Source organism: Phragmites australis, chromosome 19 (assembly GCF_958298935.1).
Source record: "Phragmites australis chromosome 19, lpPhrAust1.1, whole genome shotgun sequence".
Taxonomy (NCBI): Eukaryota; Viridiplantae; Streptophyta; class Magnoliopsida; order Poales; family Poaceae; genus Phragmites; species Phragmites australis.
Window position 1 is genome coordinate 7,176,908 of NC_084939.1, and position 17,570 is coordinate 7,194,477.

General features: G+C 45.7%; 3 protein-coding genes and 1 pseudogene across 3 annotated transcripts; 3 read left to right on the top strand and 1 right to left on the bottom strand.

The window, feature by feature from the left end:
• Positions 1-2,051: 2,051 nt before the first annotated feature.
• LOC133901100 (pentatricopeptide repeat-containing protein At2g13420, mitochondrial-like) lies at positions 2,052-6,132 on the top strand. The gene is made up of 2 exons (XM_062342393.1): positions 2,052-2,804; positions 4,359-6,132. The coding sequence occupies exons 1-2, from the start codon at positions 2,202-2,204 to the stop codon at positions 5,322-5,324; spliced, it is 1,569 nt and encodes a 522-aa protein (XP_062198377.1). The 5' UTR covers positions 2,052-2,201; the 3' UTR covers positions 5,325-6,132.
• Positions 6,133-7,404: 1,272 nt separating this feature from the next.
• LOC133900813 (uncharacterized) lies at positions 7,405-8,824 on the top strand. The gene has a single exon (XM_062342063.1). The coding sequence runs from the start codon at positions 7,498-7,500 to the stop codon at positions 8,695-8,697; it is 1,200 nt and encodes a 399-aa protein (XP_062198047.1). The 5' UTR covers positions 7,405-7,497; the 3' UTR covers positions 8,698-8,824.
• A 923-nt stretch (positions 8,825-9,747) lies between these two features.
• LOC133899999 (GATA type zinc finger protein asd-4-like) lies at positions 9,748-11,331 on the top strand (annotated as a pseudogene).
• A 610-nt stretch (positions 11,332-11,941) lies between these two features.
• On the bottom strand, positions 11,942-17,131 carry LOC133900527 (actin-related protein 2). The gene is made up of 15 exons (XM_062341686.1): positions 16,980-17,131; positions 15,873-15,983; positions 15,655-15,789; positions 15,449-15,520; positions 15,287-15,365; positions 15,110-15,159; positions 14,508-14,611; positions 14,351-14,419; positions 14,210-14,273; positions 14,070-14,138; positions 13,861-13,944; positions 13,251-13,309; positions 12,912-12,978; positions 12,573-12,656; positions 11,942-12,366 (listed from the first exon to the last, which is right to left on the bottom strand). Exons 1-15 carry the CDS (start codon positions 17,019-17,021, stop codon positions 12,286-12,288), a joined length of 1,170 nt encoding a protein of 389 aa, XP_062197670.1. The 5' UTR covers positions 17,022-17,131; the 3' UTR covers positions 11,942-12,285.
• Positions 17,132-17,570: the final 439 nt, after the last annotated feature.

Below are 17,570 nucleotides of genomic sequence, written 5' to 3' on the forward strand. Positions count from 1 at the left end.
GCCCACCTTGCCCAAATTCAAACCAAACAAAGGAACCAAACATGCTTGCTTGTTCTTGCTTAGAATAGCAACTTATATTCACATTTTCAACCAATGACATATAATATAGATCGCCATAATCGGATCATTAGGCAATTTATGTCTAAAGCAAACATCATTCCTAGTTTTCCAAATACTCCAAAAGACTTCGGCTATTCCCACCAAAACAAGCATTTTTATCTCACCTATAAAAATTTGAATTCAGTCACATAACTAAGAAACAGAATTGTGTTGGTGTTGAAAACCCAAAGCTACCTTGACCATGTTCCAAACAAAACAGGTTAGGGAACACTAGAAGAACAAATGATCAATAGATTCTTTGTCCCCACAGAATTGGTATTTATTTTCTCCTTTCCAACCCCTTCTAACCAAATTATCTTTCATGAGGATACTTTTCCTCATTACCAACCACAAGAAAACCTTTACCTTTAAAGGTATCTTCATTTTCCACAAGAATTTGTATGAGATACCCATTGACTGGGCTTTCAGAGCTATATAGAAGCATTTGACAGAAAACTGCCCATTTTTTGTTAAAGACCAAACTACCTTATCTACATTATCATTCAACAAATCACATGAACAATCATGAATCATGTTGTTCCAAGCTTGTAGAGTCTGGCTGTATAAACTTCTTCTGAATCTCAAACAATCCCACCCTCTTGTAAAAACCTCTGCCACTATTAAGTTTTTTGCTGAAGAGGGAGGGAGCTGGGCATGGAATGAAATATTTATTATGTCATTTCACTTTCTTGCTTGAAGTCTAGTAACATTGTTTAGATGGATCGTTACATTTTATCGCAAAACACACTGTCTGTTTGAAATATTACCACTTTTTTAGTAAAATGAAACTCAATTAGACTAAAAATAGATCATGTTCTGTAATTACCGCTATAGTTTGTTCTACTATACTTAGATTAGAATGATACAAGTATCAATGCATGCACCTCATGTGCAAAAAGTCGACGCATAAACATGTATTGAATATTGATACTTCCATCATTCTAATCAACACTAACAAAAGAGCAAGTATAGCTCTTTTCTATATGGTCATCCTAGTGCAAAACGGCTATTCTTGTCTCTATGATCGTCTCTATTGCCTCATACTCATTTTGTGTTCTGCAAACCACCGGCAAGAAATGTATGAAAATAGTTTTTTTTTCAACTTTCATATGAAAAACCGAAGCTTCTGTCGTTATTTGTTTAAATAGAAAAAATAAATATTCATACACATATAGGTGTTGTTTGGATTTGGGGAAATGGGGGTTGGGAATGGGATATGAGAGGTGTGATATATTTAATCCAATGTTTGGATATAGGGTTTGGGAAATATGAGAGGTTTGGGAAAGGGGTATGAGAGCTTCTTTTCCCACCAATTCATTCGCAAAGGATGTGCTAGGTTATGACTAGGTTATGATTGTAGGAAATGTGAAATTACAAAAATGCTCTTAGCAAATACATGATTCTCCAATCTTGAAAAGAATATTATAATCATAAAGCATTGTATCCCAAACCTAAACTCAAACCAAACCGTACCAAACAAAAGGAATGAAAAAAGAATCGCGTAACCCTAACCCATACCCACCTCTATACAATGGACCTCGTATCGCTTTCAGGTTCCCATTTGCCATCCAAACAGTACAACATACTTGATCTAAAGGAAATTTTTTTTGGAAAAATTGATGATTTGCCAAAACTTTGGCCCCTTTGATTATAATGTCACCCAAGTCAATGACATATGAGACCGTCTGAGTCTATGACTGTGAGTCAGAGTAGTAAATAAGCAAAGCCTATTTATAACGGTAGCAAATCATCAATTAGCCCAATATATATATATATATATATATGATATATCCAGTTTACCAGGTCTACCGGTAGACCTCGGTAAAAAATATTTTATCATATTTACCGATATTTTATTTAAATTTATTTAAAATTTAACAAATATATTCAATATATTTGATAAATCATGTTTACCCGACCTTGACCTTGCTTAATTTATTTACCCGTAAAAAAACCCGCCTAGCTTCGCTGCCGTGAGCCATCACTGAACCGGAAATGAAGGACTAATCGCGTTCTCAAATCTTGACCGTCAGTCAATGTACCAACGGTGATCGTCCTTCGAAGCCAAAGTCCCCAAACCACTCGCCGCCGCCGCCGCTGCCATGCCGCCGTCGCTCGCCGCTGCCGCCGGCTCCGCTGTGCGCGCCACCGCCATCCGCCTCCTCTGCACCGCCGCCACTGATACCCCCTCCATTCCCCACCTCCTCGCGCTGCCGCCTGTCGCCCCATCCCCCGTTGCCGACGAGCTGGCGCGCCTCCTCCTCGCGCACCACAACCCCTTCCACCCGGCCGAGTCGCCGCTCCAGATTCTCTCCGGCGGCGGCGTCGCCCTGACCCCAAGCCTCCTCGTGCAGATCCTCCTCCGCCTCCGCGGCGCATCCAAGCTCGCGCTCTCGCTCCTCCACGCCGCGCGCCTCCACCCCTCCGTCTCGCGCCCCCCCGCGGACGCCTACGACGCCGTCGTCGACGCTCTCGGCCGCGCGCGCCAGTTCGACGCCGCGTGGCGGGTGGTCGTGGAGGCCGCCGCCGACGGCGCCGCCTCGCCACGCACGTTCGCGGTGCTGGCGAGGAGGTACGTCGCCGCGGGCATGACGAGGCAGGCGGTGCGCGCGTTCGATGACGTGGAGGCGTTCGTCGGGAGGGAGCCCGACGCCGGCGAGTTCGCCACGCTGCTTGACACGCTCTGCAAGTACAAGTACCCCAAGGTTCGTGATCTGCAAGTCTATGGTAGTATGGTTGGTGATAAGATTGTCATTTTGATTGATTGGTCTGCAAAGGTTTGAGGTTTTGATGATAATCTGCACGAATTCACTGTGAGTTGCACATTCGAATGCTAACTTAATCCCTGTGTTTCTTGAGCTGGATGAGTTCAATGTAGAAAGTTGTATCTTTGCTTAGCATTGCAACTTTGTGTCAGAAAATTGTAGTCCATCGCTCTAGATTTGAGCGACAGTTCAACCGCCATTGAAGCAGTTGAGCTTGTGACGTCTGGTTCTCACTGATTGATTGCAACTTGTTGAGCACAAAATGACAATATTGACAAATTTAGTGTAGTGGAGCTAACGCTCTTCGGCTCTTTGTAGCTTAGCTTAAAGATCTTAGCCTCACATTGTAGTTTGATGTCTGTTATGTGCAGTTTGGTTGGTCAGACTGAGGATTGCTGTTCTATGGTTGTAACTTGATGGGATCAGTGTGTTTAATTTCTAATGAAACTGTTGGCAGCTGCTATTAGGTTGGTTCACCCTGGAATTTCTGGCCTTTTTTGTTACATTCTGATGCATGCGAATGGTCTCTCAGATTCTCTTCTTATTTTTGCGTAATTTTTATATGAAATGTGCACAATTGGTCTATGACATGGGCTTTAGGTTTGAGCCTCCTGTAAAATTCTTTATTCATATTTTCATATGAAATATTTCATATGATTCTAAACGACAGCAGGTTGAGTATTTGAACAATAGATTACTAAATCGTAGATTGTCTTTGCTTGCTGCTTATGATCTGTTGAGGCTATTGTCGAGATCAACACCAAAATGACAATTCATTATTCTAAAATGGAAAGGTGTAATGATAAAAGGTAGTAAGTTCGAGCAAACATTGCGTAGAGTATCTTTGGCAAGCTTATGGAATTGAATAAGGGCTTCAGGAGAAATAATTTTCCCTTTTCTGAAACTGGACACTTTGCTTGCTGCTTATGATTGTTCAAGGAATGGGTGGTACAAACGAGATATGAGTGGTTAATTTTTTCACTAAATTCGCTTCTCTAGACTTTCAATGTGGTTTGTCAAATTAAGATTTTGTTTTTGATGTATGTTGCTAACAACCAGAGTACCAGTCTACTGATCATTGGTTACAAAATTTCCATGTGACTTTCCTCTAATATTTGACTTTGAGGTTTTGTATGAATTTGGAGTTATTTATTTTCTTTTGTGAGGTTCTATGTGTTGACAGTGTGCTTACAAATTAACATCTTATTGCTATAGCTACTGTTGTTAGTGGATGAATTTTAGAATTTGTCAACTTCAGTGACTGCATGTGCACTAATGCTTTTGGTTTGTCTGGAAGCCTCCGCTTTTGAATTGATAATCAAACAAAGTAAAACAGAAAGTTATTAAGACACTCTTGGGTCATCTAGTGTTTGAACTGCGTTGGTCAGCTATCACTCAAATTTTGCTTAGCTTATAAATTTTCTTTTTCTTTTTTTGAGGGACTGATGAGATTCATATACTAATGTCCATTGGCATTTTTTATCACCATTACAGGTTGCTACTGAGATATTTAATAAAAGAAAATACAAGTACAAGCCAAATGAAAAGATGTACACTATTTTAATTTATGGATGGTGCAAGGTAAACCGGAGTGACATGGCTCAGAAGTTCCTGAAAGACATGATTGATCATGGAATTGAACCGAACATAGTCACATACAACATTCTCCTAAATGGTATCTGCCGGCATGCAAGTTTGCACCCTGATAACCGATTTGACAGAACAGTTCATGCAGCTGAGGATCTCTTGAAAGAGTTGCGTGACAGGGGGATTGAACCAGACGTAACTAGCTACTCAATCATCCTGCATGTTTACAGTCGTGCACATAAACCTGAGTTATGTCTCTGTATGTTCCGCTCAATGAAGGAGAGAGGCATTTGCCCTACTGTGGCAACGTACACTTCTGTGATTAAGTGCCTTGCTTCCTGCGGGAGATTGGAAGATGCTGAGACCTTGCTTGATGAGATGGCTACTGAGGGAGTATGTCCCTCGCCAGCTACCTACAATTGCTTCTTCAAGGAGTATAAGGGGAGAAAAGATGCGAGTGGTGCCCTACAATTGTACAATAAGATGAATGCACCTGGTTCACCGACTGCACCAGATATTCACACTTATAACATACTGCTAGGAATGTTCATCAAGTTGAACCGACATGGAACTGCTATGGAAATTTGGAGCGATATGTGTGAGAGCACTGTGGGTCCTGATCTCGATTCATACACCTTGTTGATCCATGGTTTTTGTGACAGTCAGAAATGGAGGGAGGCATGCCAGTTCTTCATGGAAATGATAGAGAAAGGTTTTCTTCCCCAAAAGATCACCTTTGAGACTCTGTATCGTGGTCTGATACAGGCAGACATGCTAAGGACCTGGAGAAGGCTGAAGCGAAGGGTTGATGAAGAAGCAGCAAAGTTTGGTGATGAGTTCAAACTGTACCACATCACGCCTTACAAGAGGTGATCTGCGCACAAAGTTGTATTGTGGCCTTAAGACTCTAGCATAACTGAAGCACAATTGGAAGATGTACCTTATCACTGCGGTCACTCAAAGGTGAAGTCCTTACCAAAGATGAGCTAACCACTTTGTGGGAGTGGGACTGATGCAAAGAGCGAACAATCTAGTGCTGGGTAACAATGATTCTGTGTGTTGTGAATGTGTAGTTGAGCATGGGTGTGCCGCATGCTTTTGGTCAGTAATCTGATACAGACAGCGATTCGCTTTTGTGTTTGGGAAAACTTGAAGGTAAACTACTCCTGTTTGGTGCGATTCTTCAAGTTGCGTACAAGCGACAAACTTTATTAGACTAACTCCGAACAATTTCATCTGTATGTTGCAAAAATTAGTTAGCTTGAAAAGCTTGAGTTTATTGACTGGACGCAAACACTGTACAGCTCAAAGATGTCGCCAGCAATAGCATGATGTGCTTATTAGGAGAACAATTGAAATAACTTGCTCATAGGCGCACAATTGAAGTTAGGTGTTCTTTTTTTTCTTTTTTGCAAACAACATTAGGTGTTCTTCGGACTGTGCAAGATTGGATTGCTTCCTGCTTTGACTGATATCAGCTGGCTCGAAATGCAAGCTCTATGCAGGCTATGCAGCATCAGACTATGTCCCAGCATCTACTAGTTGTACTGCTTTTTTTAGCTGACACCCAAAACATTGGGCTGCCTTTGGTGTTTTACTGTTGTAGCAGATAGTTACATCTTACATGTACCTGTCCTCCAAGCAGTTTGAGTAATCTCTTGAGGTCACTGTGCCTTCATGCTTTCATTGGAAAAGAAATCAGCTTTGCTTATTTTCAATCTCCAGAAAATTTATTCTCTCCCAATCAGTTAACATTTGTTATCTCTCAATCACTTACAACAAGCAAATTCAAATATACGAGCTCAAATAAAAAGAATAGACGAAATTCGAATCGGAACAATTGTAAGGCGATTCACTTTGAGTAAAGTTTACGGAGCCATTGTAAGTTTTAACACTCTCGTTTGATACAAATTTGGCGGATATTGGTCCGCACGGTGTTACAACTTTACTAAATTCATTCAAACTATCGAAAAACTACATTCTTAAACAATAATCCGAGAGAGTCGCGCTTCCATTTGCACAACATTTTACGAAACCCACAACTTTAAGCATTGATACCCTATCCAACAAATGAAGACCACTCGTCGTTCCCGGAAGACTTTGAATACAATATACCTTGGGATACTAAGACTGCTGAAAATGGACACCCACTATAATTCGTGAGTGTATGAGCAGTAAACTGCACTTTGTACTGTACCAGTACTGTATCCTAAACTACTGTAGCTCGAACTGTGAATTATTGTAGCACCTATTAGGATGCGGATCCGCTGAAAATGGTGGCAGACCCTAAAATTGTGGCTCTGCGTGACATTATGCAATTTGATATTTAGTTCTGAAACTAGTGCTAATTGTGTGTATGTGTTTTTGTGTGAAAATGCTCAATTTTATTAGTGATAAAGTTTATTGTACCCGCAAAGGGCATTGCATTATCAAACTACGAATGGCTTGGCACCCATGGCCAGAGCGGGATTCTCGTTATCGGTGAAAATGAACCGAAAATCGACAGTTTATTGGTCTTATCAGCTACCCTAGTAGCACATATCACCAAAAATATTTTTAGATTTATTTGAATTTGTATGGTTTGAATGAAACTATCTCAACAATTTGAGCTTATGCCATGCGGGTCCCAGCCCCACTTGGAACCCGATTGCGGGAATCGAATCTGGAATTATAAACCCATGGTCCAACGAAGACCGTCGATTCTCCATCGGACGCCCCGTAACGATCCTCTCGTCCAGAGTCACGGATGACCCTACCGCGTCCGTCGTCACTGGTGACAACCGAAAGGGCCCACGCGTCATCCACCTCTGACTCGTGCCCTCCCTTCCCCACCCTTCCAGAACCTTCCCGAACCCATTTGAGCCCGTTCACCAAGCGATTCGGCTCTCCAGAACCTTCCGAAATTATCTCATGCCTTCTCGAACTTTCGCCCCCGTCCTCTTAATATATCCATCGCGCAAACCTTTCTCTCCATCACGACACAACGTGACCAAGAACACCAAACGAACACCGACCGACTCCAAGAAAGCTCGAGACCGCAACGACAATGGCGTCCCGCCGCTTCTTCGCATACGACCCCTACGACTACTACTACACCGCCCCGTACCACTACCCCTACCCGCGCTACCACCACCAGCAACCCGCCCCTGCTCGCGGGGTTGGGGGATTCTTCCCGGTGGCCGCGGATGCCGATCCGGCGGCGAGGGCGGCCGCGCGTCCCACGCCCAGGTCGTCGAGGTCGGTCTCCATCCCCGTCCATTTCGTCGGGTCCGACCCGGAACTGGAGCGGGAGATGCCGGGATCGCGTGCGGAGCCGGTGGTCAGGATGGCGGTGTCCAAGAAGCGGGTGCCCTCAGCAGAGGCTGCGGCGGTGAGGCTGCAGGCCGCGGCACGCGGGTTCCTGGCGAGGAAGACGGTGCGGACGGTGCGCAAGGTGGAGCGGGAGGCGGAGGAGGTTGGGGGAAAGGTGGCGCGCGAGGCTGAGGCGCTGCGAGGGGACGCCAGGGCGCGGGTCGCCGTCGGGGAGGCGCTCATGCGGCTGCTGCTGCGGCTCGACGCGGTGCGCGGCGCGCGAGAGTACCGTAGGAGGGTGACCAAGAGGGTGCTCGCGCTGCAGGACGCAGTCGACGCCCTCGAGCCCAAGCTGGCGCCGGCCCCGGAAGCAGTGGCGGAGGAGACCGAGGCAACGACCGAGATGGCGGAAGAGATCGCGGTGGCGCCGGAGCTGCCGGGCGACGGGGAGCACGGCAGAAAGACGGAACCGAGGACGGCGGCCGAGACTACCGCCGACATGGAGGTGGACGGTGACAGAGCCACCGGCGAGCCGGATGCGGCAGAGGAAGCAGAACAGCAAACGGATTGCGCGAATCTTGCCGGCGAAAAGCCGGAGGATGCTGGTGCGGAGGGTGAGTGTGAGATAGCGACGGTGGAACCCGAGCCCGCAGCGGAGGCAGCGTCGTCCCCCCAGGCAACGCGGCCGCAGGAGCCGGCCGGTGTGGAGACAAGGAGGACGGCGGAGACCGTGGCGGCCGGCGGCGTGGACCCGAGGAAGGTGATGGAGATGGTGGCGGCACTGTGCGAGCGAAGCGCTCAGCAGTGCGCGGTGATCGGCGCGCTGGCGGAGCGGGTGGACGCGCTGGAGCGCGCCGTGCGGCGGGCGGAGCGGCGGGGCAAGAAGCGGAGGAAGGAGGGCAAGGGGAGCAACAACAGAAAGTGCTACATCGAAGGATTGGTCAACAAGAACTAACAGCTTTGTAACTCAGCTTTGCTTTTCTATGCTCAAACACAATGTGTTGATTGTTGCAATCTTCATATGGTTATTGTAATTTCAGTTGCATGTCTTGGCTTCATAATTATGTCCCGGTTTGCACTCATTTGATGGCATCAGTCTTGCATTTCATTTGGCTTCATAATCGTCGTTACTATTTTTGTGGGGGGGAAATAGTAACGTGTAGTATCCTTAGGCTTTCCACCAAGCTTCAACTTATAAACTACAAGCTCAAACATCTAATAATAAATTTGAGTGGACTTAGCTGGAGACAAATGAACATTCTAGTTTTGCCATATTTTTTAAACAAAGTCATTAAAGCACTTCCAGAATATTTTCCTAACTCCACCTATATATTCTCCGAATTCACCCGAAACTTAGACCGAGCTGGAGACGAAACCGGTGTGCCTCGCAGGTAGGGAGAGGGAGAGGAGGTGTGGAGCATGGCGTGAGAAGTGGCGCATGGCTATGTTGTGGCAGCCTGGCAGGTAAGGCCTGGAGTGAAACGACGTGGTGCGCGGTGCGTGGCTATGCGCTTTTGTGCGGCGAGAGAGTGATGGAGAGAGGTGGAAGACGAACTGTGAGAATGTGGGTTGAGGTGAGAAAAGGAGTAAAATGGCCCTTCCACTTGGGCTAGGAGGCTACAAAGAGCATGTTGAGGACGCTGGTACCGGCGAAGAGCAATGCTATTGTGAGGTGGGAATGTTTAGTTCGAACTTCGAGTTTAAAAATGTATTTTCCCTCTCAAACCTCATCTCTGCCCGTTAGCATGGCATTGTTTCAAATTAATAAAAAAATAAGATCCAATTTGAATATATTTCTTATTTCATATAAAAAAGATCAAATTATCCTTTCGAGGAAAACACAACCTCCTTTTGGAAAACCAGAAAACTATCTCACATTGATGCACTCCCAGGCCCCTGCCACGGCAGACACTGGGCCCACTGAGGCACTGACAGCCGTCACTAGTGACAGCCAAAAGGTTGTGGGCCCACGCACCATGCACCTCCGACCCCCTTCCCGTCCTCCCCACCCTTCCAGAACATTCCCGAACCGTTTTCACGACCCCGATCCGACGCTCCAGAACCTTCCGAAGATAGCCCACGCTTCGCGAACCTTCGACCTCGTCCGCCATATATATGCCCCGAGAAAGCATCCCTTCCCATCACGAACATAATTCGAATAGCAACTTGAAGAAGACGATCAAAAGCTCACGGGTGCAGAGCAATGGCGTCTGGCCGCTTCTTCGCATACGACCCCTACGACGACTACTACACCGTCCCATACCACTACCCCTACCCCTACCACCACCAGCAGCAGCCCGCATCCGCTCGCAGCGTTGGGGGATCCTTCCCGACATCCGCGGACGCCGAGCCGGCGGCGGCGGTGAGGGTGGCCTCGCGGCCCAGAGTCGGGCCGAGGTCGGTCTCCATTCCGGTCCACTTTGCCGGGTTCGACCCCGAGCCGGAGCGAGAGACGGCTAGGATGCCGTCGGCGGCGGCGCCGAGGAAGCGGGCGCCGTCGGTGGAGGAGGCGGCCTTAAGAGTGCAGGCTGCAGCGCGCGGGTTCATGGCGAGGAGGACGGTGCGGGCGGTGCGCGAGGTGGAGAGGGAGGTGGAGAAGGTCGCGGCAAGGGTGGCGCGCGAGGCGGAGGCGCTGCGCGGGGACGCCAGGGCGAGGATCGCCGTCGGGGAGGCGCTCATGCGGCTGCTGCTACGGCTCGACGCAGTGCGCGGCGCGCGGGAGTACCGGAAGAGGGTGACCAAGAGGGTGCTCGCGCTGCAGGACGCCATCGACGCCCTCGAGCCCAGGCATGCGGCGGTGGAGGAGCCCGGTTCCGCGGACACCTCGGCGGCCGTTGAGTTGGCGGAGGAGAGCGACGTGGCAACGGAACGGCCGGACGCCGCGGAGCACGGCGGCCGAGACTGCCGCCGAGATGGAGGTCGACGGAGCCGCAGCCGACGGTGAGCCAGACGCGGAACCGAAAACGGAACCGATGCCTGGCGCGAATCTTCGCGGCGGTGACAAGCCGGAGGATGCGGATGCGGAAGGCGAGTGGAAGATGGTGACGCAGGAACCAACGCCTGAGCCGGTGGCGGCATCCCCCGAGGTGGCGCCACGGCCACAAGAACCAGCGGGGGAGGACATCAGGAGGACGATGGACGGCGGCGTGGACGCGAGGAAGGTGATGGAGATGGTGGCGGCGCTGTGCGAGCGGAGCGCGTGGACGCGCTGGAGTGCGCCGTGCGGCGGGTAGAGGATGCGAGGAAGCTGAGGAAGGAGAGAAGGGGAGCAACAACCACAGCAAGTGTTAGAGCGATTCTTAGCCTAAGTGTGGTAAAGTATATAAAAAAACTAAGTATAATGTATGGGTCAAGACCTAATAAAATGTGACTTGTTATAGGTGTGATAGTCAATTACTTAAAAATATAATGGATAAATTTAGACGTGACAAACTTAGATACGAATCATACAAACAGAGCTTTGAGACCATTGAAATATGTCTTCTTGTAACTTAGGTTGCTTCATTTGCATATGGGAATATCATTTGGTGGCGATCAATCATGAGAACTTTCTTCTTTAGGTGCAGTTTGGAATAAAGGTGACCAACTAGGTCTAACGGGTTGGCTCGGTAGCACGTAGAAGCATGACTCGGTTAGAACATGACCTGTCAAGCTCGGCTAGTTTTCTAGGTTGTATCATGCTGATCGATATGCCAGAGGCTCGGCTCATGGCACAGCCTATGAAGCACCATGTTGTGTCGTGTCATGTCAATCTGGACACAATTAAGGTACAGTAGGCATGGTGGCGATGACAGGACGATGGCAAGATGGTGGGGGTGGGAACTTAGCTGGCCTGGGCCTGGTTCATCCATGGCCCGGTTAAAGTTGGGCTGGGCCAAAATTCACGTGCCCCTGGTTTGGAACACACGATTTTCAGTTGATTCTGAACACTCGTTGGGAAACTGAACTGGCTGAATACTCTTCACATAAGTGTTCGAATTCACCGGTTAGCATACCAGATTCAGTTAGGAACTTAGGATACAATCCTAATTCCTATCTCTTGCCAAAATTTTGGTCATGACCAGGCTCAAACAAAAAAAAAACTTTAAATTATCCCAAAAAAGGAATACATATCTTCTTGTGAAGCATATCTGGTCATTGTTTTATATAAGGCTTGCAATTTGGGGAAATTGAACGGCACCCACACGCACTAGGATGAATTACGTGGAAAAGAAGATAGAAATCAAGGGTGTGCTCCATATCTGAAATTCACAAGATAGCTCAACCATATCTCAAATGCGCAAGATGGTCCAGCAGAGGCAATATTGAGTAGCCAATACAAATACTGTCCCCTACGGCAACATCACGATGGCTAGACTATAACATGACACAAACAACGAAGTTGTAATGCTGAGCTCTTCTTTCTACATGTAACCTTTCACTCCATGACCTGATCCATGGCGGGCTCATAAGATCTGGCCCTACTTTCAGGCGGCATGGAGGGCCCTCCATTTCTTCTGTTGAGGACCACGTGTTGGATGATAAGCTCCTCGATGATTGCAGCTTATGCCTGTCCACACTTCCTTAGGCAGGCAACACCTTCTTCCTGGTACTCCTGCCTGGTAATCCAGAACTCTGGTGCATCCTGCGCATTCCGAACAATAAGTAGGAAAGTTCATTAGCGATACAGAAAAAGCACAATATGATGATGTGATAACAGTACTAGATGACAATTGACATCGTGTCCATTTTCTCACTTATTTACTGAGTCCCAAAGCTTTGCTTAGTAGAAACTTCCATGTGAGTGTGCATATATCAGAAAGAAAAGCGAAGATGAAGAGGAGAAGGTACCTTCATGATTCCAGCGAGTACTGCACCTCCCAGGTAGACCATGTGCTTTCTGCGAGGAGGATCCTCTATCCGCAGTCGTAATTTCTATGCACAATTAAAGCAGAGGCATTATCATAGGAAACAGAGAGCACCAACTATTACTGAGAAGAAGCTTAACTTACAGGGAATGCCTATTTGATTGCAATAAGTCTATGCAATGCTATCTCCTATTTACAAAAAGATAGAGCAAAGCTCTTGGGTGGAAATTTAATGCCGTAATTTGCAATCGATAAGAACTGCAAGTGTAGAACAATAACTACAATTATTTTGTCTACCATAAGTTAAGCACACAAATATTACCTTAAGCCCATCTTTGTTTCCCTTCAAAACTACATCCAGATAGCGATCAAGAATTTCCTTCTCCAGCCTTCAAAAAAGTATCAATTTGTTAGACATATGCAACCTACAAGCTAGAAGATTATATATATAGTAGAAAACAATTACTGCAGAAAGCATGACAAACAACCAGAATCAGAACTGTATGGAACTACCAAGGCGGTCAAGAGAAATAAGAAAACTCTTAAATTGTACAAGTAATGTATTTCAAAACTATTGATTTTACATTCCTGCAGTAAAACAAAAACACACAATGCAAGATATGCATCCTCATGAAAATGAACGTCAGGATTATTATCTTACCGGCTTGGCAGACCAGGATACATGGTACTTCCACCACTAAGGACGATATGTTGATAAAGCTGCAAAACGTGATCCGGTTCTAATAAGAACATGTGAGCAATGCCCTATCTAAAGAAGTAAGATACGAAAAGCATTTCAGAAGGATAACATAATTGATAATATTAATATGGTTCCAGGCCCCCTTCTTAGATTTGATGTAAGCGGGGAAGCATATGCGAAAACTAACAATTAAAAGTTTCATTGCTCTGCAAAAAACACAAATAAGTATATGCATGTACAATGATGAGATGATCTAGAAAAATAAGCTTGTCAAGTTGTCATATTCAAGATGCAATATCATGGGCTCTACCAAGTTACTACGGAATAAAAATGCACCTAAGCTTTAATTACATATGATTATGTTCAGACAGACATGTCTCTAAAAGTCTAAATAGACTAGCGTCCTAAGACTTAACGTGAATCACTCAAAATCTACTTGTCGGGACAGAGGCAATATATAACCCATCATTTCCTCCAATCCCTGTTTCTTCTAAAAAGTTATGGAAGTAAAAAACAAGTGAAAACGTTGGACTGGCAAATGTAGTGTATTGTACAGGCAAGATATGGATACCATCATCCTGTTGTCAATGTCCATTTCTTGAATGCAACGGAATGCCATATCTGCCATCCCATCACCTTCAACATCTATCAGTTCCTGTTCAATGTATATATTATTAATAGATTCAATACTATCTTCTTGCTGACCTTATCCATGGGACTGCACACTTTATAGGTCTATATTGGCAATAATATGCAGGAACAGAAAGGGAACAATCTTACTGGAGTGAAAAGAGCCTCAGGAGCTTGAAACCGTTCAGTGCCAACTTTAATTACTCTTCCATCTGGAAGCTGATCACAAGAACTGAGCTCACAATACAAAAATGAATAGGGAAGAAACAAAAGCAGGACAATATACTTACAGTGTAACTTTTGACAAGGATTGTTGTTTCAAGTCCTAGCTGGTATTCACGTTTGTAATCATAGCTGTACATCTTTTAACTGTCATTCCTAATACATAACAGCAAGCTATAAGCAAGAACTAAGGCCAATAAAAAACTGACCTTAGATAGCAGAGCTTCTCTTTTATTTCTCTCACTGTCTCAAAGTCAGCAGCTTTGTTCATAGCATACCTTTCAAAGTGAGAAAATTAAGTAGTTCAGAAAAATACTGAAGCAACAACAGCAGAATACAATACCATCAGAGCAGATTAGTTATTACCCTCTTCTTGAGAGTAGATCAACAAGATAGGATGTTATATGCCTTCCCGCTACGTTCATTCTTTTCGTAAGATGCGGATAAGAGTAACCATCAACTACAGGCACCTGGATGCAAAACAGAGATGACAGGAATGAAATTGAGGTCGCGGATGAAAAGCAACTAGTAAAAAAAGGGGCAAGTGACATAGCATACAAGCTCAAGCCATATACTGGACTCAAAAAGACAGGTTAAAAAGAGCCTCTCGAGTACCAAGGACTCAAAACACACTTGTAAAGCCTGATAGTACTCAATGATCAATTTATGCTTCTACTGTCATTTACTGATGATTACTGATCATAGTTGCCAGATTCATCATAAACCCCCTGCATACAGCGTTCGGGAATTATCGACCCGTGCATGGTTCACACAGTACATGGGGCATCATCACTCAGGAACTTGAAAGGGAAAGGAATGTGCCATGTACCATTACCTCATACCACATTCTGGGTAAATGATATGTTGTTTAGTACCATGATATTTGATTTATATACCACAATGATTATAAATGTAATGTACCCATTTCAAATCTAGGCATAATAGAAGGAAGATCATTATTATCATACCACATGAGTGACACCATCACCAGAATCTATGACGAGTCCGGTTAGCAAGCCTGAAAAGTATATGAACATATAAACACCAGCATTAGTGTGATCTTGTATGTGTTTATAAGAACACCCATACGTGGGCATGTGGTGTGGAGAGAGAGAGAGAGAGAGAGAGAGAGAGAGAGAGAGAACCTTGTGCGTATAGGGAAAGAACTGCTTGTATCTGGATGAAGACCCCAGCAAAGTTATATTTCTCAAACATTGTCTCAATCTGTTCAGAATCATTTTGCTAGTCAAAGATGTATAACTGCAATATGGCAGAGTTTAAAGATTTGATAAAAGAAAATAACATACCATCTTTTCACGGTTTTTCACAGGATTGAGTGGTGGATCTGTCAGTAGGATTTTACACTCAGATGGATCAACCTAATTGAAGAAAATAGAAAGGTGTTGCTTTACCTAGAGCTAGGAGACTTGAAGAAATATAATTGAGGATATTGCTAATTCTTTTTTTTTTCGGAAAAAAGGGCCTGGCACTACAAGCATAGTAAAGTATATACCTTGAGCTCACTGTAAAAGGCATGATCCCATATATGGCTCATATCATCCCAATTTTGAACAATCCCATTGGTGACAGGATATGATACATCAAGTTGATGTCTCAAGTCAGCACAAGCTGCTCCAACGACGATATCCTGCATTGAACACAATCACTGATTGTAAGGTATGCAAAAAAAAAGAGAGTACCAAAAAGGATGATATGAGACTGCATTCAGACCGTCAATTCTTGTTCCTGGAGTGACTCCTCAAAGCGAAGCAATGGCCTTCCGACGACACAAGGGAACACAGATGTAGGGAAGTTCTCGCCGGCAAAGCCACACTTTACATACTGCAACCGTACCAAATTAGAAAAACGGAATTATCCTGTTTGTAATCTGGTGTATTGTTGCTTAACCATATCCGAGATTTAACAAGTCAAGTATTCAGTGTTGGCAAAAACTGAGAGCAGCTACACATCTTCTTATGTCTGAAAAAAATGGTGGCTCACCAGATTACAGCAGGACGAGTCCTGTAACATAGCATTTGCAAGAACATTTGATTTCAGGAAATTTTGTCTGCACTAAATTACTAGAAGCCTGAGACCGCACGAGCATTGCTTCTGGACAGCAATTTCTTGAAAAAAAAAAGGTTCTACATGTCTGACATTCATAAAGCTATTTCTGATTCTCCATTGGAGAAGACTAAAACAGAAGGAAAAGGTAACCCAACACATTGGCAAGCCCGAGGCCTTCTGGCCGAGGGCACGCCTGCCTGGGCGTCACGCCAAAAGACACTCCCGAGCCCCCATCGAACAAGAGATTTCCACACCGCATCCTATGATTCGCAAGTCTTTAGGTCCATCAAAAGCACAATTCGATATGGCAGTAAATGTCATCTCAAGCCAAAGATCTATCGTGACTGTTGACCCAATAAAATGGACAGGGAAACTCCGAATGCAAGGCAGAAACATCCGGGCGCGGAAATTCCCATCAACATGGCACGGCGTTCTTCTCCAGTGCTCTTGAACCACGGTGCGACAGCGACCGCACGCAACCTGACACCTTGCCTCGATTCCAGTCCTCCAATGCTACCAGCCTCTTCCAGCACCACCTGACATGACCGACCTCCGAATTCTGCGATCCCCCAAGACCGGGCCCGCGTCCACCGACTCCACGAACCGGCTCCTCTGATCGGCGACAGAAGCAACGGTGGATTTTCGCGGCGGGCCAATCTAAGAAACTCGAACCCAGCCAAGATTCGGGATAACAAGAGGCGGGGAGGCGGATCTGGGAATGGTGCGGAGAGAGGGTGGATGGGTGGATCAGGGAGGGAGGGGAGGGCTTACCCCGGTGCCGTTGTCGCACACCACCACGTTCCTGCTCTCCATTTGCGCCTCCCTCGCTTCCTTCTTCGGCCCCTTCCTCTTTCTCTCTATGCCTTTCTCGGGGCTTTGATTGAAGCTACGGGAGGGGGAGGGGGAGGGGGAGGGGTGAAGACGACGGAGACGGGGGAGCTGACTGCGGCAAGCGCGACTGCACCCCCGCCGTCGGATCGACGCGCGGACAGCCACGGATCAACTGCACGGGTAAAAGAAAAGGCAATCAAATACATCCTCAGTGTCCAGAGTCCCGTCGTGAATAAATTTTTATTCTCTTTAGCGCTTCAATAATTTCTCTTTATAGTTCTCATCACCAATAAATTTTTAAGATCATTTTCTTCAGAATAAGATTCTCTCTTTTTTTCTTCTGTGATTCCTCTCAAAGGAAAACTTTTAAAGATGAGAGAAAATAAAAAAAATAAAAACAGAGAAGAGAATCGGAAAGAGAATGAAATGAAAGAAATATGGTTGAAGATGGTATAAGGGCCACTCCAACCAGCTCTCTACTTTCCTCTATATCTTAAATTTTAGCAAAAAAACAATTCTAATCGGCTCTCT